We start from the raw sequence: 24426 nt of genomic DNA, 5'->3' as shown, positions 1-24426 counted from the left end.
CCAACTCATACATAGGCATGTAATATCCTATGTAACACCGTTACTAAACTTTACTATGTTATCCTGTACTCTTTTAAATCAAATAAAAAAGATTTGAAATAAAACACACTGACCCTAACACTGCCACTAACCGACACTAACACTGCCACTAACTTGACATGACTGTGTTTTTAGGTGCATGAAAGGCATCTGCAATTCGCATTGCGCGATTTGTCATTTTAGCAGAATGTTTTGAAATTGTGGTCAGAATCATGGCAATTCTGCCTGCGATTCAAAATGCCTTGGTGTAAATGCAGTCTTAGTGACACTTAGGGCTCATTTACACTTGCTTCAACACACATGGGTAGTTTATACTTGCTTCAAAACAAGACTTTGAACAGGCTTTGTTAAAGCTCTCTGAACGGTAGTCAAAGCTCCTGTCACTAAATAAAATGGTTAGCTTACAGTCCTGTTTACACCTTGCTTTTGCTTTGCTTTGCTTTGGCTTCGCTTCAAAAATTATACCCTATGTAGCGTTAGTGGTGCTTCAAAGCATCTTCAATGCCTCCATAGAAGTCTATTGCAAAGCTCGTGTGAAGCCCCACTGAAGCCCCACCGAAGCCTCATCGAAGCCCCACAAAGCGTCACCGAAGCCCCATTGAAGCCCCACCAAAGCCTCATTGAAGCCCCACCAAAGCCTCATTGAAGCCCCACCAAAGCCTCATTGAAGCACCAAGCAAACAGCAATGTGTAAACAGGACTTTAAGCTAACCATTTTATTTAGTGACAGGAGCTTTGACTGGCATTCAAAGAGCTTTAACAAAGCCTGTCCGAAGCCATGTTTTGAAGCAAGTGTAAACTAGTCCTAACTGACATTGACACTGACACTAGCTGACACCCTTCTACTAACACCTACACTGACACTAATGCCGTATCCACACGGGAGGACTTTTCGACCGGACTGGTCCAACGGGACGAATCTGTCGGACAATCCGACCGTGTGTGGGCTTCATCGGACCTGCAGCGGACTTTTTCAGTCTAAAATCAGACGGACTTTAGATTTGGAACATGTTTCAAATCTTTCCGACAGACTTGAGTCCGGTCGAAAAATCCGCTCATCTGTATGCTAGTCCGACGGACGAAAACCGACGCTAGGGCAGCTATTGGCTACTGGCTATCAACTTCCTTATTTTAGTCCGGTCGTACGTTATCGTGTACGAATCCATCGAACTTTGGTGTGATCATGTGTAGGCAAGTCCATTCGTTCGAAAGGGCGTCGGAAGTCTGTCAAAAGTCCATCGGAAAGACCGCCGGGCCTTTGATGCTGAAAAGTCCATCCGTGTGTACACGGCATAACACTTACTCAATTAGACCAAGCCCTGATCTAGTTAAACTTTACTATTTTATTTTTTTTAACAGATCTTTTTTATAGACTTCTCCTCTTGCATGGAGGAAAAGATACAATATATCTTTTCCGCCTCACTAGAGGAAAAGTCTGTTGTTTCTCCTATTCACAGAGGAGAAACAACACAGGCATGGGCTACAGAGAGAATGATCACTGTGATCGAGTCAGTTTAGTCCTTTGGCTCTCAACCATTGGTTGAGACCTGGAGCAGTCACTGATGACTCAGTCTCAGTGCTGGGTGCGCACAATCAAGTGCGCTTCCAGCACAAACAGAGGAACACATATATGTGGTGTCGAAGATTAAATCACACTTCTTGGATGCTGCATATACTGTATACACTCGGCAATGGTGGAGTTAAGAGTGGCAGCTACTTTACTATTTAGTTTTCAAAATGTAAAATTTATTTTTCCCATTTAGTGTGTGTGTTTGTACGTGCATGTACCAGTTTTGCAGACAAAATACACTAAGTATGTTTTTATTTATTTTTTATCTGATGATTTTACTCAAACATAATGAGCAGTGAAGCAGTGTCTCAGAGAGGAAAAAAAATTAATCACTTTACACTAAATAACCTCTTCAATCCTTTTATATTTTATTATTTCCCATTAAATGGACATGAAAAACCTTTCTTCGATTTGTAGCTGCTTAAATTATGCAAATGATTTTGTATGTAATTATAATGCACCCGTTGTTAATTATAAATACAGCTTTTATTTTCATATGGATAGTATTTATATCATTTGAATAATTAAGTATTCAAGTTCATTGCCAATTTCATAGACAAACTATAATTCTTTTCTGTTTACTTGGAGGAAGACAGAGGTTCTGCTTTATTGCACTCAGTATTAGCGAACATAAATATAATTTCAAAGTGGAAAAGGTATGGTGCTGTAAATCTTTTCGTTTATATAGTTTCTGGGTGTCTAAAATGATAAAGTTGAAATAGAAAGCTGAAAATACTATTGCTGTTCTACCAAATCCCAACCCTCTAGAAAATTGTAAGGCTATCAATTAAATCTAACACTCGTGGAGCCAGTTGTGACCAGTGGGGAATATATGACTTTTTCTTGTAGTTCTAGGGTAACAGCAGGCATATGTGTGTCTGTGTAAGTATTCCAGAGACATATGTAGACTGTTGTGTTTACAGAGCAAACAAAAAACAATTCTCTATGACCATAATGGATAGTATATAGCTTTATTGTGTTACCAAAGCCAATGGTCTGCTTCAGATTCAAGCAGCTTCATGATTTCCGTAAACCCATATGTTAATGCCTGTTTTTCACCTTTATACAGTTTTAAAGAGTAGCTGTACCTCCCAAAAAAAAACCTGCCATAGGTTTTCCAGATTTAAAGAAGCAGCTGTGTGCCCCAGGAGGATTAAGTGTTGCACTCCATGACTGTACTGCCACTGGCAACACTTCTACTATGTAAACCTCACACTAGTCATATTCCCAATGAACCACCTCCAAAATAGGATGTATAGATGAAGACACAACTGGTCTATTCTGCTTAAATGTTTATTGAAATCCAACAGGGCCTATCGGGAAAGTGTGATATCTCTCTCACAGGTTTGACAATACAAAGCTCTTGATTATAAAGTAGTTTCATTTGGCTATCCCATCCGACGAAAAAGGAGTTATTGCTTCCCAACAGGGTGAGTCTGCTCCAGCTGACCCTGCCTAAAGAGCCCAATTCATAAACACAGTCTACAGTGAAAATATTCAACAACAAAATACATGGTACAGTTCCAAAGTAAGGGATCCAACCCGTGCCATTTTCACACACAAAAGGTGCAATAGAGGTCCTCCACCAAGAGCAAAGTACACACAGACCCTTACCCTCAGTAGTGGACCATCTAATATAATGGTCAAACACATTCAATTAAGCCAGCTCCAAGCCACAAGATCCACGGGATCAAAAGATGTCTTTACCTCACTACCAGGAGGGCCTCCAACAAAAAGAGAACCTTAACTCATGTGGGGTGCAGAGATAGATAAAGGACACTACATTGTGCAGTATTACTGATACTCAAAAAATGTATTAAAAATAATTCAATATACTTACAAAAGTAGGTATAAAACTTGCATATCAATCCATAAAAGCAGCAAGAAAGTTTCCAACTGTAAAGATGGCGGACTTCCACAGTGACGTCACGTGACCAAGCTCCAAGGTGAACAAAATACATGATATTTGAAAACAAGCATCAAACAATTATGCTTATGGTATTTGATCAGTATTTTATAGTTTATATCGTATAACTGACTTCTGTAGCATCTGTTCCGAAGCAGACTAGAAAGAATAGGTTTACTAATAGAAACCCAAGCATGATGTTTTTCATATTTATCTTTAAGTAGATACATAAATTCCCCATGGATGTTATCAATCCTCTTGGCTGTGCAGAAAAGCGTATGTTCTATTCATGAAAGTATCTCCCTGAGCCGACCTGAAATAGTTTGACCCCCTTGTCAGTATCATCAAGACATCCCCCAGAATCTAGAAGATAGGGCCATCTGGTGGAGGCTGTAAATGTGGGGTACAGCTCTCATCTTAAGGGGCACACATGTACATCTTTATATCTAGTCAGCAGCATACAGTTACTTAATGCCTATGTTAGCGTTTTAAGTACAGGTGCAGCTGCCATTTTAGGTGTTTTCAACTTCCAAAAATGAAGTAAAAAACACCTTTGTTCTACTTGGCAGCTGTTGACAACTTGGATCCTCATCTTTCTAGAATTCTAGCAAAGTTCTAACAACACAGAGCTCACTAGGAGGGTTTGGTTCCTGATGTGTTTTTCATTTAAACGAAAACCTTAGAGTTCTAAATAGAATGTGTGGCTCTTGAGCAGTGTGTTGGGTTTCTATCTTAAATGAAAACTGAAATTCTTTGATTTTCATGTAACATTTTGAACTGACCCCATGACATCCCTAGCAGAAGTCTAATTTGCTCTGTCAGGATTTTTTTCTGCTAGATTTATACCAACAAATCTTTCTAAGGTACTCAGCAGTTATATGTTTTACTGCCTTTCCACCGTGTTCATTATGTGTCGCAGAAAAGGAAAAAGTAGCTAGCTTTTAAGATGAAAATATTGAAGGTTGTTTGGGCAGAAACATGTATCAGATTCCATAAATAAATAAATAATAAATAATTCCAAACATCACTCTAAAACATGATCCAGAGGGCCTAAGTTTGATGCTGTCTACCTGGTAGATTACATGGAATTGTATCACCAGAAGAAGATGTAATTTATAGAAATTAGCCAAATAAACAATTTCAAGGCAAAGCTTTTGTCTTACTATTTTTCTTGGCAAAAAATACCGGATGTTCAGAAGAACTGCATGTGAATATACTTATATATTGTCATGCCAGTTGAAGAGAACTAGGCCTGTCCAGTGTAGTTCTGGGTATGAGTGAATAAGGAGATTTAATTTGTATATTATGGGTACGGTTACACAATATTGGGCAAAGAGAGTGATAAAAAGTTTATTTATTAAATGACCTAAGGCAGAACTTCAGCCAGCATCTTCCTTAACTATGGATAGGGTGGGGAAGGTTTACAAACACTGTTAGCATTTTACTGATGTCTTGCTGTCTTTTGTGGATTGGCTCTCATTGGGATATGGCATCATGTCCCTGATGTCCAAATCAGTATATCACTAGCAATCAAGATTCTGCAGTGTTTCTGGGAGTCACTTCTATAATGTAAGACAATATTTGCACTGTAGTGGTTGTGCTGCTGCCAAGGGGTCTGAAAGATCTTCCGTACTCTCTGCACCAGTAACACAACAGGGAAAGAAAAGAGCTGGTGTAGTAAGGAGGGGTTTGGGTTCCTGGAGGACTGGGCCGACTTCTCAGTCGATAACTGGTACTATAGAAGGAACGGACTGCACCTAAATGAGGAGGGTGCAGATCTGCTGGGAATGAAGAGGGCCAAAAAGTTAGAGGGTTTTTAAAACTAGGTGATGGGGGGGAGGGTCCAGAGGTAGAGATAGTCAGCGGAGAAGATATTCCAGAGGGTAGTATTGGGGGCATTAGTGGTAGGTTGACCAAAGCACAAAAACACAAGGTAAGTTTAGTAGCAAATCCTAGTTGCAATCTCGAAACACCCAATACGAGGACAATATGCGACTGGTCTAAACTATGTGGCATGTTCACCAATGCCAGGAGCATGGCGGACAAGATGGTTGAACTAGAGATACTGTTGTACGAGGAGGATTTGGATTTTGTTGGAATTTCAGAGACCTGGTTCAACAGCTTTCATGATTGACTGGCAAACATTCAAGGGTATACCCTTTACCGCAAGGATAGAGAGGGTAAAAAAGGGGGAGGGGTATGCCTATATATCAAGAATAATGTAGATGTGAATGTGAGAGATGACATCACTGAGGGAGCTAGGGAGGAGGTGGAATCCTTATGGGTAGAGCTCCAAAGGGATGAAGCTAAGGGGAAAATAATACTGGGAGTATGCTATAGGCCCCCTAACCTGAGGGAGGAAGTGGAGACAGATCTCCTATCAAAATTTGGATTAGCAGCAAGGATGGGAAGTGTTATCATAATGGGGGATTTCAATTATCCAGACATAGACTGGGCGGAGGGAACCGCACATTCATTTAAGGCTAGCCAGTTCCTTAATGTCTTGCAGGACAATTTTATGGGTCAGATAGTAGACGCACCAACTAGAAATAAAACATTACTGGATCTACTGATTACCAACAATAGACCTGATCACGGATGTGGAAATACAGGGCAATTTAGGTAACAGCGATCACAGGTCAATTAGTTTCAGTATAAATCACACAATTAGGAAACCTAAAGGGAATACGAAGACACTGAATTTCAAAAGAGCCAACTTCACTAAACTACAAACCTTGCTAAAAGGCATAGATTGGGATAAAATATTAGGAACAAAGAATACGGAGGAGAGATGGGTTTGCTTTAAGAGTATATTAAATAAGGGCATTAGCCAATGTATCCCATTGGGTAATAAATTTAAAAGAGCGAACAAAAGTCCTGGATGGCTTAACTCCAATGTAAAAATGCATATAAAAGCAAATGAGAAGGCCTTCAAAAAAATACAAAGTTGAGGGATCATCCTCAGCATTCAGACTTTATAAAGAATGCAACAAGAAATGTAAGGGTGCAATTAGGACGGCTAAGATAGAACATGAAAGACATATAGTGGAGGAGAGCAAAAAAAATCCCAAGAAATTCTTTAAGTATGTAAACAGTAAAAAAGGAAGGACAGACCATATTGGCCCCATAAAGAATGAGGAAGGACATCTGGTTACAAAGGATGGGGAGATGGCGAAGGTATTGAATTTATTCTTCTCCTCAGTCTTCACGAGTGAATCGGGGGGCTTCAGTAACCAAAACTGCAGTGTTTATCCTTATGACACAACACAGGAAGCACCTCCATGGTTAACAGAGGACAGAATTAAAATTAGACTTGAGAAACTTAACATTAATAAATCACCGGGACCAAATGGCTTGCATCCGAGGGTAAATCTGCCCAGCGGGGATTATATAATAGAAGCCTGAGATTGTATCCCTTCCCCATTCTATCCGCGAATAGCATTTTTTGTTGGAGTTCTACTTAATTTGTTTTGTCAGTATATCAAGCATTGCTTGCTTTTTTTTTTTTTTTTTAAAGAAATTAATCAGCAAGGCCTAACTAAATAGCAGGGAAATCTTAGAAAAACATAATAAAACAAACGTCACTGTAAAAATGTAGCCTATCTAAAAAGTGGACAGTGTCAGCCAGTAGAGCAGTGGACAGTGTCAGCCAGTAGAGCAGTGGACAGTGTCAGTCAGTAGAGCAGTGGACAGTGTCAGTAGGGCAGAGGATGGTGTCAGTAGGGCAGTGGACAGTGTCAGTTGAGCAGATCTTGGTGTCAGTAGGACAATGGATGGTGTTAGTAGAGCAGAGGACAATGTCAGTAGGCAGTGGATGGTGTCAGTATGGCTGTGGATGGTGTCGGTAAGTAAAGCAGTGGATGTTGTCAAGAGGGCAGAGGACGGTGTCAGTAGGGCAGTGGATGGTGTCAGTAGAGCAGTGGACAGTGTCAGTAGAGCAGCGGATGGTGTCAGTAGAGCAGTGAACGGTGTCAGTAAAGCAGTGGATAGTGTCAGTAGGGCAATGGACGGTGTCAGTCAGTAGAGCAGTGGACAGTGTCAGTAGGGCAGTAGATGGTGTTGAGCAGAGGACAGTATCAGTAGATCAGTACATGGTGTCAGTAGGGCAGTGGATGGTGTTGGTCAGTAAAGCAGTGGATGGTGTCAGTAGGGCAGAGGATGGTGTCAGTAGAGCAGTGGACAGTGTCAGTAGAGCAGTGGATGGTGTCAGTAGAGCAGTGGATGGTGTCAGTAAAGCAGTGGATAGTGTCAGTAGAGCAATGGACGGTGTCAGTCATTAGAGCAGTGGATGGTGTCAGTAGAGCAGAGGACGGTATCAATAGGGCAGAGGATGGTTTCAGTAGAGCATAGGATGGTGTCAGTAGAGCAGAGGATAGTGTCAATAGAGCAGAGGACAGTATCAGTATGGCAGAGGACAGTGTCAGTAGAGCAGTGGATGGTGTCAGTAGAGCAGTGGATGGTGTCAGTAGAGCAGTGGATGGTGTCAGTAAAACAGTGGATAGTGTCAGTAGAGCAATGGACGGTGTCAGTCATTAGAGCAGTGGATGGTGTCAGTAGAGCAGAGGACGGTATCAATAGGGCAGAGGATGGTTTCAGTAGAGCATAGGATGGTGTCAGTAGAGCAGAGGATGGTGTCAGTAGAGCAGAGGATAGTGTCAATAGAGCAGAGGACAGTATCAGTATGGCAGAGGACAGTGTCAGTAGAGCAATGGATGGTGTCAAAAGGGCAGTGGAAGGTGTCAGTAAAGCAGTGGACGGTGTCAGCAGGGCATAGGTTGGTGTCAGTAGGGTGGTGGACAACATCAGTATTGTTTTTTGTATTATTTTTTCTTTAATATTTTTTAAAAATTGTATTTGTTTACAGTAGTATATATATATATATATTTTTTACATGTTTTTCTGGAGCCCAATTGGGGGGGGGTTGGTTGGTGAAATACCAGGGATCTAAACAGACCCCTGCTGTCTCACTTTTGAGACAGAAAAATGGACTGAGGACAGAGATTCCCCAGTCCCTTTCTCTGCAGTCTCAGCTGCACTGGACAGTGAATGAATGGGAAGTGCTGAGCAGCTTCCTGTTCATTCGCCAACTGAAGCATAGTAAACACATTTGACCATGCTGCAGATGAACACAGTCAGTGTTTGGTACAGATCACTGACTGTGTTCATGCAGAAAAGGACGGTGCAGGTAAATGGCACATTTACTGACCCCTTTTCTGCTCTCCATCCTGAAAGCAGCAGTGGGAGAGTTGAGGAGGGGAGCCCAGCAGCGCTGTGGGGAGGGGGGCAAGAGAGCACACAAGGACAGGCATTACAAGGAAGAGGAACCTGGAGAGGGATGGCATTTAGTGGAACTGATGGGCTGTAATTTCCTCCCTGTAGCAGCTGAATGCCGGTAGGAGGGAGAGAGGGAGATGCGGGCATTGCCGAAACTCAGCTGCTGCTGGGAGGAAAATAAAGCCCATCAGTTCCACTAAATGCTGCCCCTGCTGCCCCTCTTCTCAAGGTTCCAGGGTCAGCAAACAAGGGACGTGATCCACCCATCACCTGCCCATGATCGACGAGTAGATTACAATCGATGGGTTGACGATCCCTGTTATAAGGGCAGGTTCACACCAGCAAGTCACACTGGTCACCCTGCTGCTTGTATATGCTAGGAGATGCAGAGTCGATATGATGATCCCAGTGCATCACACTGTTTAATTTTTTCTTTTTTCACAAAGCTTTATTGAAAAGTGATATTTCAATACAGGTCTAGAGTCATGCAGTGGTGGTTTATCCTATTGTCATCTGTGTAACTTGCTAGGTATTTTGTGCTTCTATAGCTTTTAGTGACCTTCCCTGTTATGTTACTTAACCTCCCTGGTGGTTTTCCTGAGTGTGGCTTGGGGTTAAATTTCAGTACCATTAGCGGTAACCCCAAGCCACATTCGGGATTGCATTGTAGGATCCTGGTGCAGTGTACTTACCTTGTCCCCAGGACCCTGCGATGTCCCCCCGCTGTGTCTGTGGGCTCTGTCCTCCGCCCGAAGCCTCTGTGTGCCAGGCTCTGTTCCCTGCGAGCGTCGCAACGCATGGGGGCTGAGCCAGGCGGCAAATTCAGGATGGTTACTTTTAATAGCCATTCAAACTCCTTTGTGTAAACTTGTGTGCATGTTATCAGGCCAAAATCAGCAGGGTATGTAAACTTGTGATCAGGGTCATTTGGGTAGTTTTTGTTCTCATTATGATTTAAAAAGCGTAAACACAGTTGATTGATAATAAATGGCTTCAGCCAAACACTAACCATGAGTGAAAGAAAAGTTTTTTTGTTATCATTCCTATTCTCTGAAAAATGGGCAAGAAATCATAAATTCTACCAGGGTATGTAAACTTATGAGCACAACTGTATATATATATATATATATATATATATATATATATATATATATATATATATATATATATATAGATCATAGCCTCCCTGACGGTAATCCCGAGTGTGGCTCGGGGTTAAATTTCAGTCCCATTAGCGGTAACCCAGAGCCGCACTCGGGATTACACTGCAGGATCCTGGTGAGGTTTTACTTACCTTGACCCCAGGATCCTGCGATGTCTCCCGCAGTGTCTGTGGGCTCTGTCTCCTCCGAAGCCTCTCTGTGCCAGGCTCCGTTCCCTGCGAGCGGCGCGAAGCACGGGGCGGAGCCTGGCGGCAAATTCAAAAAATGAATTACAGTACTGTATGAAATCATTTCACATCCCTTTTGTCCCCAGTGCTTTGTCCAGTGCCCTGCATGCAGTTTTATATGGTATATACTGTTCTTTCTGCCTGGAAACTGGAGCTTGTCCATAGCAACCAAAAAGTGTCCCTTTACGTCAAAAGTTGTTTTAGACCAGCTAGAAAACAGCGATAGTAAATTAGAACACTTGCAGAATTGAGCGATAGTGAATCGTGGGGATTAATTTTATTATTATATTATTATTTTTTATAATTATTTATATTTATTTATTATGTTACGATTTATGATTTTGTGTTTCAAACTTTATCATACCCGGGATATCTATCTAGACTCTTGTTTGGACAGATTTAAGTGTGTTAGTGTTAAGAATTACAGGCCTACAATATAAAACGCCAAATTTCTATGCAAAATGTACCAATTTGAGACCCAAAAATCTGACATAATCATACCGCCAGGGAGGTTAAGCCAGCCATATATGGATTGCAATGCAACCAGTTCAGCAGGGACTGGCTAACATTCGATCCAAGTATGGGCAGGTTGATCGATGGATCAACTTGGGTACAACTAGCCTGTCAGATTATAGCTGATAGCAGTAATCATTATGTTCTGCCAGCCAGTAAGGCTCCCTGTGCCCCCCCTGCCCAGCCGACTGAACACAATAGTGCTGCGTGAGGCATTCCTCCATTAATGCTGATTGTGTTGATTGGGGAATCTAAGCTATAGTGGAAGGAAAGAAAATCAAATCATCTATGGGCTGCCTTAGTTAGTTTAAAAAGTTACTCCACCCAAATAGTTTGGTCCATTTTGATTGGAGTAGGGAAGGCTTCAATCCCTTGTTACATCTTCGCTACTTTCAAGGTTCCCTGGGAAGAAACTCATTGCAGGTTGAGTTTAACTTTTAATCTCGTACGAGAATAGGTTATCGAACGAATAAACAGATGGGATAACTGTAACTTGCAATTTACTAAAGAGGTGCAAAGTTAAAAGTAATAATGCAAACCAGTCTTAGGTTGGCAAAACAAGCATACCCTGCTAAATAATGAATCCTGCACAAACACTGACTCTTCACAGCAATGTCTCTGTGACTCAAGCAGGGTAATATGTGGCTGCAAAGCATATTCTTCACAAGTAAAACAGTTCAGAACACAGCTACTTGTGATTTTCCTAGAAAACACCATCCCTCTCAGTGAAAACCAGGTGAACAACTGGAGGTATCTAACGCACAAAGGGCCACCCCACTGGATCTGGAGTACTCTGGTAGCAATTGGTGAGGGGCTCCCTGCAGCTAGGGAGTTTGCGTTCTGTTGGGCTCAGGCATGGCTGCCCACTTGCTCCAATGGTAGAGGACCTCTCTCCTGGCTGCAGGTCACTTGCCCAGCTACCTCAGCCTCATCAGGTATGAGCTCCTAAGAGAAGGAAGATGAGGAATTTATACTCCCTGTGCATGTTAAGAAACCTAGGGAGTTGTGGGAAATAGAGTTAAAGGGGCCTACACCTGCATCTGAGCATTGTAAATAAAAAGACACTTCACTATACCGCTAAACTATTCGTGTCATGACCTTCTAGGTCTTCACATAGTTCTATGGGAACTACTTTAGAGGATGCTTGATACCATATTTTTGTGCTTTGCACTATCACTTTTAATGTCCCTTTTAAAATGTTTGACTAAAGTTTTCCTCAGTTTCATGAGCTATGTTTGCATCCACAATGTAGGCCATACTAAAATCATACCTCTTGATTGTGCCTGTAAATGGCCATTTGTTTGTTATCGAAATAACTAGCATATGCACAGCTTAACAACTTATCAGAATACTGTATTGTCTATCATTGTCTCCATTTATGTTCCTATTACAGTTTATTCTTGGCTCATTATCTAGAGAGGAAGCTTGGGTGGCACTGCTTTGAAAGGAATGTGTGATAGTGACAACGTAAATTGCACCTTGCGTATTGCTCAAATGAAGCAGACATGATTTTTCGGTTAGATCTCCAGATAATTAAATCATCTTGTGAACAACTGAGGCAGTCATTTCTGTTACTTCAGTCAAGCTGGCATTTTTCTAGTTCTATTAGGAAGTTCTCGCTGTAATTCTGCTCCTAACCTTGGAGTGTGGATTTTCCCCTCCCTCTATGTGGCATAATGTTTTGTGACTCTTTTTTTTTCCAGAGCTTCTTTGAAGGACAGGCAGCACCGTGGGACTCAGCAAAGAAAGACGAGAACAGAATGAAGAACAGATATGGAAATATCATAGCATGTAAGTCTTGACAGTACAATAGTGGCACTGCATATGATTCCATTGCAGTGGCTGCTCTGATAAAACTGACCAGAACAATTTCCCAGCATGCACTTTGAGGACAATTATATTTTAAGCCCCCAAGCAGTATTATCTTTGCCTAATGAATGCTGAAGCTAGCAAATTAAATATGTGGATTAACCCTTCAAGACCTAGAGTCAGGATGGAGCTAATTTTGTGATAATTTTGCTGTGTTTCAAGGTTGTGAGTGCCTGGTAATTATGCACCCATTTATCTCAGGTTACAGGTTTTTGCTTCAGAGAGATTCCAGGCTGAAATTAAAGATTTCATTACACAGGCAAATTTATAACCTTTACAAATGTGAAACATCCGTAGATCATTCAGAAGAAAAGGTTACAAATTTTGTGCCTGTTAAATAAATCATCTTAGCCCAAAGAGCAGGCATATATTTAAAAACTTCCTGCTGTATAGAATATTATGCACAAACTTACAAAATCAGAATCAATTTCCTCCTTTAAGGTTAGTACCTTCTCAGCAGAGGTAACACTAATTCTATGTGAAGATTTAGTACATAGAACAGGTTTAAAAAACAAAACTTTATTACATTATTAAGTTACAATTTCTTTATGATGGCTAAACAAGTTTGCGCTTTCTATCTACGTTTTTTTTTAATCAACATAAATGTGGCTCTATTGTGACCTAATAAAGGACTGTTTGCATAACCAGAAGCACAAGGAGAAATATCATTAATGCAAATGTTAATGTCAGTCTTTACTTTTAACCACTTGCTAACTGTGGGACATCCTAGGATGTCCTGGGTTTGTGGGGATGTATCTGAATGATGCCTGCAGCTAGAGGCATTATTCAGATATTGCCATTTTCAGCCAGTGATTCCCTACACCATAAGAATGAGCATAGTGGCGGGTCAGCCACTCGATCGTTCTTACAGGCAGCGAGAGGGGACAACCCCCCTCCCGCTGCCCTCCGATGCTTCTACCGACTCACCGCTGAGATCGGTGAGTCGGAGAACGGATCCGCTGGCCTCGTATGTCTACCATAGAGATCTCTGGCGGATCAGATGGTCGCCGGAGTCTCTATGATCGTCGGAGGCTGGGCGCGATGTTATGACGTCACCCCCGGCCTCTGTATTCAAAAAACCATCGCCGCCTCGGCTGGGAAGCGTGATTGTTTTCTTTTTTTTTTTTTTATTTTAGGCTTCCCAGCCTAGAGGTGAGATGTGGGGTCTTATTGACCCCCTATCTCACTGTAAAGAGGTCCGATCATGCCATATTCCTATTACAAGGGATGTTTACATTCCTTGTAATAGGAATAAAAGTGATCAATTTTTTTTCTAAAGTGTCAATTAACATTTTTTAAGTAAAATTAACAATAAAAAAAAAAAAAGCAAAGTGCCCCTGTCCCCGTGTGCTCGCACGCAGAATCGAACGCATACATAAGTCCCGCCCACATATGAAAACGGTGTTGAAACCACACATGTGAGGTGTTGCCAGGAACGTTAGAGCAAGAGCAATAATTCAAGCCCTAGACCTCTTCTGTAACTCAAAACATGTAACCAGTAAAATTTTTTAAAGCATCACCTATGGGGATTTTTAAGTACCGAAGTTTGGCGCCATTCCACGAGCGTGTGCAATTTTGAAGCATGACATTTTAGGTTTCTATTTACTTCATCTTTCACATTATGAAAAAAAAATTGGGCTAACTTTACTGTTTTGCTTTTTTTATAAAGCATGAAACTGTTTTCTTTCCCAAAAAAACGCGTTTGAAAAATTGCTGCGCTGCAAGATAAAAAGTTGCAATGACCACCATTGTATTCTCTAGGGTCTCTGCTAAAAAAACATTTATAATGTTTGGGGGTTCTGTGTAATTTTCTAGCAAAAAAAATTATGATTTTTCCATGTAGGAGCAAAGTGTCAGAATTGGCCGGGTTGGTAAGTGATTTTTAAAGTAGAGTAAGGAATTTCTTGGGTCTGATCATTCCCAATTTTGACCAATATGGATACAGATTTGGACAATTGGCATCTTAAAGCAGAACTAGAGTATTTTTTTTTTATAATTATAAAAAACACTTTAAAATTGCAACCCTAAATATTGCATTCATATTTAAACATCTCTGTTAGCTTTGCTGTACCAAAATCATATATAATCCACATGCCACCATGCAGACTCATCATTTATTGTCAGGAATCAGGCATGTTCCAACCCCACCCTGATCCTATCTCTTTCCTGCTGTTTTATCAGCCAGTTGTTAAGTTGGCTATACATTATTAGTTTTTTTTTTTTCAGTTAGAGGGCTGAATGAAAAACAGATTGTACTAAAAACAGATTGTACTGGCGGGACCACCACACAGGTGGTCCCGCCAGTACATTTTATTCTGATAGCAGCACCTATTAGAAAACGCCAAAAAGCAGGTGCAGCTGCTGATTGATAAAAATTTTCCAACATGTTCCTTTAACAGAGCTGATTAAACAATTGAGAACACAGGGCATGACTGGTAAAAGCCACATTGCTCTGTTTATTGATGGTCTGTGTCGTTGCCCTGGGTGATCAGATTGAAGAGTTCCCTTCATCCTATACAAAATTAACTATTGATAGCATGGCTCTGAAACAGTTTAAACAATACAAGCAAGCAAGCGTTCATAGGCCTGTGTATTAGTAGCTGGCTCTTTGCATCCACCCAGTAAATGAAAAGTTTACTTTGTTTTAAGGGAAACTATATATTATGGTTCAGGGTTCATTATATTTAGGTGTTTTTGTTTTTTTTTTTATGTATACGATCTTTGTTTTTAAAAAAAAAAGAAAAAATTGTAGGGATCGTTTACACTAGGTCCACTAAGGCTACTCTTGTCAGCCTTGTCCAGCACAATACCAGCACAGGACAAGACAAATGCCTTGTTTCCTTTGGTGTCAGTTCACAATGGTGTGCAATGAAAAAAAGTTCTGCATGCACCCCTTGCAGCAGGGGGGCGCTACTCTCTTTTTATAGATCAGCAATTTTGAATTTGAGTACATTGTTTCACGCCTAAGTCTATTTCTGACATTTGTTGCTTACAAGTTTAAATCTGTATTATTTGCCACAAAATTACCTAGAACCCCCAAACATTATTTATATTTTTTTAGCAGAGACCCTAGAGAATAAAATGGTGCTCATTGCAATATTTTTTGTAACACGGTATTTGCACAGCGGTCTTTCAAACGCACTTTTTTTGGGAAAAAAGACACTTTCGTGAGTTATAAAAAAACGAAACCGTAAAGCTAGCCCAATTTTTTGTATAATGTGAATGATGATGTTACACCGAGTAAATAGATACCTAACATGTCATGCTTTGAAATTGCGCCCGCTCGTGGAATGGCGACAAACTACAGTACGTAAAAATCTCCAAAGACGACGCTTTAAAAAAATTAATGGTTACCAGGTTAGAGTTACAGAGGAAGTCTTTTACTAGAATTATTGCTCTCACTCTGATTATTGCGGCGATACCTCACATGTGTGATTTGAACACTGTTCACATATGCGGGTGCGATTTTTCTTTGCTGCGCGAGCTCGCGGCGGACGAGCGCTTGAAAAAAATTTTTTTACTTATTTATTTTATGTCTCCTCCAGTTCATTTGGGATCATAACCAGTCAGCTTTTAGCCACATCGGTTGTTATCCCTAAGGAGCCAACTGCCTGCAGCTGCAGGCAACACCCCGTTATAACTCCTGAAAGCCGAGAACGCAAATGTGCATACGGTCGGTGCTAAGGGGTTAAATTCAGTTTAGCCTAAACATATGAAAAATAGCTGGATAGATAATTAACAGCTATGAAGATCTCTGTTTACATTTTGAATCTACCTAATCAGTTTGAAGTAGATAGACCCAATAAGACTAGTAAGACAAACAAACAATCTGCAAGACTTTATTTAAGTAAAAAAATAACATTGGTTTTAACACTGGTAAATAGGATTGTTCTAGTTCACAAAGAGCTGTGCAGGATCTATTTTTGTAATTATTATTATTATTTATTACTAATAATTCACTGTCCACTACCACACTCTCTTCCAAACCATTATCATCGTCTAGTGGACTGACGTGTTCTACTCGGTTGTTTTCTAGTAAAGTAGAACAGTATTGGCATACCAATAATTTTAATTACAGATCTATAGCTTTTAGCATTACATGAGACTGACTGTCACTTGCTGACACTGTTGACTTTTTGATACTAGAGCATAATTAAGCCCTGTGGTGCATTAGGAACTAGGCTATGTCTTATCATCATGTAAGGGAAATACATAATAAGGAATTGTGCCATCAGGAAGAAAAGTAATTTATTACAATGAGCAAAAGCAGCTAGCTCAGAGCAACGGGCCAAGACCCATTTTTATTTAATTCGACAGACCTTTTGGGAATCTGTGAAGACTTAAGTTTTCTAATTCCATTCCAAAGTTATTCAGAAACTGGGTAAGCTAGATAATCTAACTTGTTACAATGGCACATCCTTTTAATTCACATATTAGTAATAAAGCCACGGATTTGTGAAATGTGTTATGCCTCAGAGATGTTTACACCTTCTCTAATTTAGAAAGCAGGAACAATCAAATAACCAACGTCTTTTTTTCTAATCTGTACAAGAATCTAAAAGAACATTCCCCAATAGGAACCCTGCAGAAAGGTAGATTACAGATATGCAGAATGGCATAGAATCAGAGCTTGTATTTGTAGTATGTCTGTAAAATGTAATCTGGGAGTGTTCGTCCATTTTGTCAAAACATAATTTTCCAATTAAAAATGACAAAATATCCTAAAAATAAGTTTCCTGTTTGGAAATAATCACACTTTTAAATCATCTTAGCGCCTAGGATAAATCAAACTTAGCTATACCTTCTACTGCCCTTTAAATGCTGCATTGGACTATTCAAAAGTCCCGCTAGTTCCAAATGTATTTTGTTTCTTGATAAAGTCATTTAAGGACACACAGCTTTTTGATTACATCATTATATAAAATAAAGCATTCCTGGCACCTAGCACCTTAGCTGTGTATATATACAGTAGCTCACAAAAGTAAGTACACCCCTCACATTTTTGTAAATATTTTATTATATCTTTTCGTGTGACAACACTGAAGAAATGACAGTTTGCAACAATATAAAGTAGTGAGTGTACAGCTTGTATAACAGTGTAAATTTGCTGTTTCCTCAAAATAACTCAACGCACAGCCATTAATGTCTAAACCGCTGGCAACAAAAGTGAGTACACCCCTAAGTGAGAATATCCAAACTGGCCCAAAGTGTCAATATTTTGTGTGGCCACCATAATTTCCCAGCGCTGCCTTAACCCTCTTGTGCATGGAGTTCACCAGAGCTTCACAGATTGCCACTGGAGTCCTCTTCCACTCCTCCATGACAACATCACAGAGCTGGTGGATGTTAGTGACCTTGCGCTCCTCCACCTTCCATTCGAGGATGCCCCACAGATGCTCAATATGGTTTAGATCTGGAGACATGCTTGGTCAGTCCATCACCTTTACCCTCAGCTTCTTTAGCAAGGCAGTGCTTGTCTTGGAGGTGTGTTTGGGGTCGTTATCATGTTGGAATACTGCCCTGCGGCTCAGTCTCTGAAGGGAGTGGATCATGCTCTGCTTCAGTATGTCACAGTACATGTTGGCATTCATGGTTCCCTCAATGAACTGTAGATCCCCAGTGCCGGCAGTACTCATGCAGCCCCAGACCATGACATTCCCACCACCATGTTTTACTGTAGGCAAGATACACTTTTCTTTGTACTCCTCTCCTGGTTGCTGCCACACACGCTTGACACCATCTGAACCAAAAAAGTCTATCTTGGTGTCATCAGACAACAGGACATGGTTCCAGTAATCCATGCCCTTAGTCTGCTTGTCTTCAACAAACTGTTTGCGGGTTTTCTTGTGCATCATCTTTAGAAGAGGCTTCCTTCGGGGAAGACAGCCATGCAGACCAATTTGATGCAGTGTGCGACGTATGGTCTGAGCACTGACAGGTTGACCCCCCACCCCTTCAACCTCTGCAGCAATGCTGGCAGCACTCATACATCTATTTCCCAAAGACAACCTCTGGATATGATGCTGAGCATGTCCCCTCAACTTCTTTGGTCGACCATGGCAATGCCTGTTCTGAGTGGAACCTGTCCTGTTAAACTGCTGTATGGTCTTGGCCACCATTCTGCAGCTCAGTTTCAGGGTATTCGCAATCTTCTTATAGCCTAGGCAATCTTTATGTAGAGCAACCTTTTTTTTTTTAGATCCTTAGAGAGTTCTTTGCCATGAGGTGCCATATTGAACTTCCAGTGACCAGTACGAGAGTGTGAGAGCAATAACACCAAATTTAACACACCTGCTCCCCATTCACACCTGATACCTTGTAGCACTAATGGGTTTCATGACACCGGGGAGGGAAAATGGCTAATTGGACCTAATTTAGACATTTTCACTTAGGGGTGTACTCACTTTTGTTGTCAGCAGTTTAGACATTAATGGCTGTGTGTTGAGTTATTTTGAGGGGACAGCACATTTACACTGTTATACAAGCTGTACACTCACTACTTTACATTGTAGCAAAGTGTAATTTCTTCAGTGTTGTCACATGAAAAGAAATAATAAAATGATAACAAAAATGAGAGGGGTGTACTCACTTTTGTGAGATACTGTACTGGACTAGTTCTTGATTGGGTAGTAGAGGTAAGCAGGAAGTAAAACAAATGACAAGGATTCCTCCCATTATTTAATTCTAGATCCCATTGCTGTCCTTCTTCCCCTATTCCTCTCAGCACATTTGTACCTGCATCTAGACACTTTAAAAGTCATGTGCTGTACAGTATTCATGATTTTGAGTTGCTAGTTTGATTCAGCTAGATATGAGGTGTAACATAACTGCTATGCCTTGTGGATTCATTCCTGAAGAATTAAAGCAGTAGTGTTAAATGTTCAGCAAGCATTTAAAATCATAACTCTAAATTTGTTGCAGATGATCATTCCAGAGTGAGACTGCAGAGTATTGAAGATGAAGCCAGCTCAGACTATATCAATGGAAACTTTATTGATGTACGTATTCTATAATTATTTTATTCAACAATTTGTTAAGATCAGGTATACCAAGCACATCTGAATGTTTGTAATCAGCTTGATCGAATCGATGGTCTCAGGATTGGTCTTAACGATGTCAGAGGACCTGAGAATACTGGAGCATAGTGCAGAAGAGGGTGCAGTGGATCAGTACACTGGTTTACCAAGTCTTCTAGACAGAAACAAGCAGTTAACCCCTGCAGTGGACCAACCCTAACCCCCACACACACACACACACACACACACATGGGAGGATTATTTGTTTTAAAAATAAACATTTTAAAACATGACAAAGTCAGAGCATTATGAATTAGCTAATGAGACAGCTTAGCAGATACTGCTTGCTTTGCTGCTCACTTTATTCAATTGAAACCTCCAGCTATGCATCTGAATAGGGATGTGTTACTGCTGTGATGACTTATTTATTAAAATCCTTCTTGCAGCACAGTTAAGAGTGATACATTTTTCATATGTGATAGAAAGACTAGAATGTTATTCTGCTAGCTGGGCAGAAGACTTCATTATATTAATTGCAATATGTTTTCTGAACTCAAAAAGTTGCTTTAAATTACATATTTAACGTCCTGGCGCTGGTGCCTCCCGGGTCTTTAAGAGGTTTAGGATGCCAGGAGACAGGGTGGGGTTTATGATCTTGTGATCGCTGTGGTTGGCTGTCACAGTGGTCACATGACCGGAAAGCTCCCAATCGCAAGGGTGTGCACTCTCGGCACAGCTGTATTTGCATCATTTCATGCAAATATGGGGCCACTCGGTAACAAGGCCAACCCGCCAAGAGGCGACATGTTTGCCTGTGGTTGGTGCCAAGGGATTAAAGCTTATCCCTGGGGCTGTGGGGGAGCCTCTGCACTGCAAGGGTTAAACTGAGTCAGCTTGTGGGAGCGGAGAATTGGGTAAGTAAAAGTGCTTTTTCTGGTACACTAAACCAACATTTAACCATTGCAATGCAGGGGTAGCCCCACCGCAAGGGAAGATTTTTACTTATCATGGTGTTCAACTTTAAAAAAACAAAAAGAATCAAATATTACAATTAATGTTTCAGGTAAATACAAACACTACAGGCTTCTTTTAAAGGATAACATACATTCGGAGGAAGTAACGCTATCCTTTACCCAGCACCCCTGATTTAAAAACACGCCTTATACATTCTTAAATAGCTCAGCCGGTCTTTCCCTTCAGCAATCTTTAGATTTTCTGGCTAAAATCTACCTTTCCCTTGGTCACTCCAGTACAGGTGATCCCCACAGAATTCTATAGGTCCAACTTTGAGAAACTCCTTTATAAAATTTTAATGGAAGCATGTAAGTGCACTTTTAGTGAAGGTGCCACTTAAAAACTTTAGCATTGACTGATGCTGTACTGTAGTGTAAAAGTACAGTATAATGGATTATAGCTATTATCTTTATACCTTTCATATTGTACGCTTGCTTAGGAAAAGCACTGCATAATGAATTATAAGGTTCTAGTCAGAATGAAACAGATTTTCAGTCTTACGCAAAATGCTGTTAGAAGCTTTTACCAATAAACTCCTGGCATTGCATGCTGTCCTTAGATTTCAGTTGTTTTTTACTTACCTGGGCTCCATAGACCCAAGACTAACAGAAGGATTTAAATGCATACCTTTCCTTGAAATAATGTTCTCCAGGTTGCTTCCAGTGTGGATTAAATAACTAAACACCTAGGCAATTGTTCACATGATCTTTGCTAAAGGGGAGATTCAAAGTTCAGACTGACCGATTCTTCATATCAGCAGAGATCATGTCATCTAAGGCATTGATTATTTGGTCATGGAAGCAGTACTGGAGATAGTCCAGAGGAGCGTAACAAAAATAAACCAAGCTTGCTTAGAAGAGGAAACTTGGTTTATATTTTTATTATTATTATACAGTATTTATATAACGCCAGCAGTTTGTGCAGCACTTTACAATTTAAAGGAAGACAGTGCAGCTGCAATACAATACAAGAGGGCTGCGGCCCTGCTCATAAGAGCTTACAATCTAATAAACTTGATGAAAGTTTATTACCACTTTGAGGCTGATTTACTAAGAACAGTGTGTTGCGCCAGTTCATATCTTAATTGTTGCGCCGGATAAATCATTGAGTGTGCAAACCGGCGCACGCAGATGCGTAACACGATAATTAATATGTAAATGGAAACTGGTGCCAGGGTCACTGCTGTTTTCTCATTGATAATAGCACACGCCCATCTCATTGGGTGTGTCTTGTTAGGCAATTAGAAGGTGTTCTCATTAATTAATCCTTTTGATGCTAATCTCATTCCTATTACTTCTAATATATCTTTGAAATATATTTTTTTCTATTTTTACACAAATATTTCAATACATTACAAAGAACAGAAAAGTGTTTCTAAACCCCAAAAAATAATATTTTCAGATCTTGATCTTTAAAGGTGACCATACACTGCAATCTTAAAAAAAAAATAGAAAAAATAGACAAATTAGATGGTAAGACCCTGTTTGATTTCCAAAAATGTGAATTAATTGTTCAAGTGCCTATTGCTATTACCTATTTTGCGGGGGAAAAAAGTTGTTCAGAGATTGGACAATCAGACTGCATAGTGCATGACCATCGTAAGTGCCAAATTTGGAATGTAGATGTGCCATGACCCACTTGTATTTTCACAAGTGGACACAAGAACCTACATGTATAGTTACATATTTGTGCAGCACAGTGGTGTAGTGGTTAGCACTTTCACCTAGCAGCAAAAAGGGTCACTGGTTCGAATCCCGCCCGGGATGCCATCTGTCTGGAGTCTGCATGTTCTCCCTGTGCCTGCGTGGGTTTCCTCTAGGTACTCCGGTTTCCTCCCACAATCTAAAAACATGCTGTAAATTGGATCCTGTCTAAATTGGCCCTAATACATATGAATGTGTGTTAGGCACCCACACAAACACCACCCCATGTCAAAAAAATTCATTTTTTTCTTAATGTGCAATTAAGGATCATCTCCTCAGAGAACTTAGCAGCAGTACAAACAACTTCCTGTAGGGGCATGATGTCATTCTGGCCACCGCTTTCCGAGAACCACATATGCAGATACCTGTGTGCACACAGCAGTTGCGCATCTCACATACACAGCGGTCACAAATCTAGATGCATTTGGCGCATCTAGCTGCAGAAACCCAAATTTTATGGCAATTAATAGTAAAGCAAATGCAGATTTCGAGGACTGGACTAACCAATGTTTCTAGTGAAAGACAACTGGTGTTTTCTATTAAACAAGGTCTAAATGGGCCATTGACATGCATCACAGTTGTACTTAGGAATGTGTCTTTGCAAAGTAAAACTAAATGAAATCCTCTTATTTTTGCTTGGGGATAGAGTACAGAGGCATTAGAAGTCTTGTCAGTTTTTGGGGATCTCTGCACCCCTGATAGGGTGAAGACACCTCCCAAATGTTTCCACTTTCTCCTTCAAATTTATTCACTTTCTGTCACATAGCCAAACAGGAAGTGAGGGTAAAGCCCTACCAATGTCTTTCCTTGGGGACCCACAAGTCAATATAAATAGTTTCCCCATTAGGTAAATTGCACTCTAGCATTTTGCGCTGTACACCCCAAATTATTAGGTATCTTGGACTTTGGGGTTTATTTACTAAAGGCAAATCCACTTTGCACTACAAGTGCAGTTGGTGGAGATCCGAGGGGGGATATGCAAGGGAAAAAAAAAAAAAAAACACCTTCTTTGCTTCTACAAATTGAATGTTAAAATCACAAGTGCTTCTCCTCAGATTTTTAGTGACTACACTTCTATTGCAGAGTGGATTTGCCTTTAATAAACACAAAAAATACCTAAGAATTTGGAGTGTACAAAACAAAGTGCTAGAGTGCAATTTGCCTAATGGGGACACTAGTTAGATTGACCTGTGTGTCCCCAAGGAAAGGCATTGATAGGGTTTTACCCTCACTTCCCGTTTGGCTATGTGACAGGAAGTGAAGCCAATTTTAAGAAAAGGGACACAAAGCCCAACCTAAAAAAGACAAGCAGGGGTTCTAACACTCACTTTGTTTGCCTTAAATGCCCAAAATTAGAATAGGATTGTCTTGAGCTAGATTTTAGCTCAGTGCTCTAAATCAGTGCTTCTCAACTCTGTCCTCAAGTGCCCCCAACAGGCCATGTTTGCAGGTTTTCCTTCAACTTGCACAGGTGCTTTAAATCAGTCAATGGCTTGGGATTTTGGACAGCTATTTTAGCCAAGATAAAATTCCCAAAACATGTCCTGTCTTGAGAACTGAGGCTGAGAACCACTGCGCTAAAATGGAAAATTGAATACTTACCTCTCTGTAATTTCTTTCCTGGTGCCTATCCATGGCAACATACACACAATCCATGCATATGCTACCATGAAGGCACCAGGAAAGTAATTTAGACAAATCACACATTTTTTGAGATTTGCCATGTCAATCAGCCTAGTTAAGCTGCAGCTGGGAAATGTGTTGCATGAAAAGTAACAAAAAACACAAAACATAAACATTTGCTACAAATTTTATTGGTCAACAAAATAGGACTTGGAAAAGAGCAAGGAAAGCAAAAAAAACACGTTTGTTAATTTGAGACACTAACGCCTTGAGGCGATTCAGTTCGCATTTGCAGCGCTATACAAGTCATTCATTCATAACAGAAAATGGTTAACATGAGTTAAAAGGACTGCGCTCACAAATGGATATCTATTAAGGATTTAAACATTAGTCACAACATCTTGAGAACGTTTATGCAAAATAATGCAGCACAGGCAATTAAATCAAAATGAACAACCTACAAACGACACACATTGACAACAAACATATTTCAGGGGAAAATATCACCC

At 40.4% G+C, this 24426-nt stretch overlaps 1 protein-coding gene across 10 annotated transcripts in view; it reads left to right on the top strand.

Annotated features, from left to right (window-relative positions):
- Window positions 1-24426, top strand: part of PTPRM (protein tyrosine phosphatase receptor type M) — a 1075005-nt gene that overhangs the window by 862375 nt on the left and 188204 nt on the right. For all 10 annotated transcript variants that reach the window (XM_073631370.1, XM_073631374.1, XM_073631369.1 and 7 more), the window contains 2 exons: window positions 12396-12483; window positions 19483-19559. In XM_073631370.1, the coding sequence (XP_073487471.1) occupies window positions 12396-12483; window positions 19483-19559 (165 nt within the window). The remainder of the gene's footprint in view (window positions 1-12395; window positions 12484-19482; window positions 19560-24426) is intronic.

The sequence above is a fragment of the Aquarana catesbeiana genome, linkage group LG05, assembly GCF_042186555.1.
Source record: "Aquarana catesbeiana isolate 2022-GZ linkage group LG05, ASM4218655v1, whole genome shotgun sequence".
Lineage (NCBI taxonomy): Eukaryota > Metazoa > Chordata > Amphibia > Anura > Ranidae > Aquarana > Aquarana catesbeiana.
Note: the sequence above shows the minus strand (reverse complement) of the source record. Positions and strands in the feature narration are given on the sequence as shown.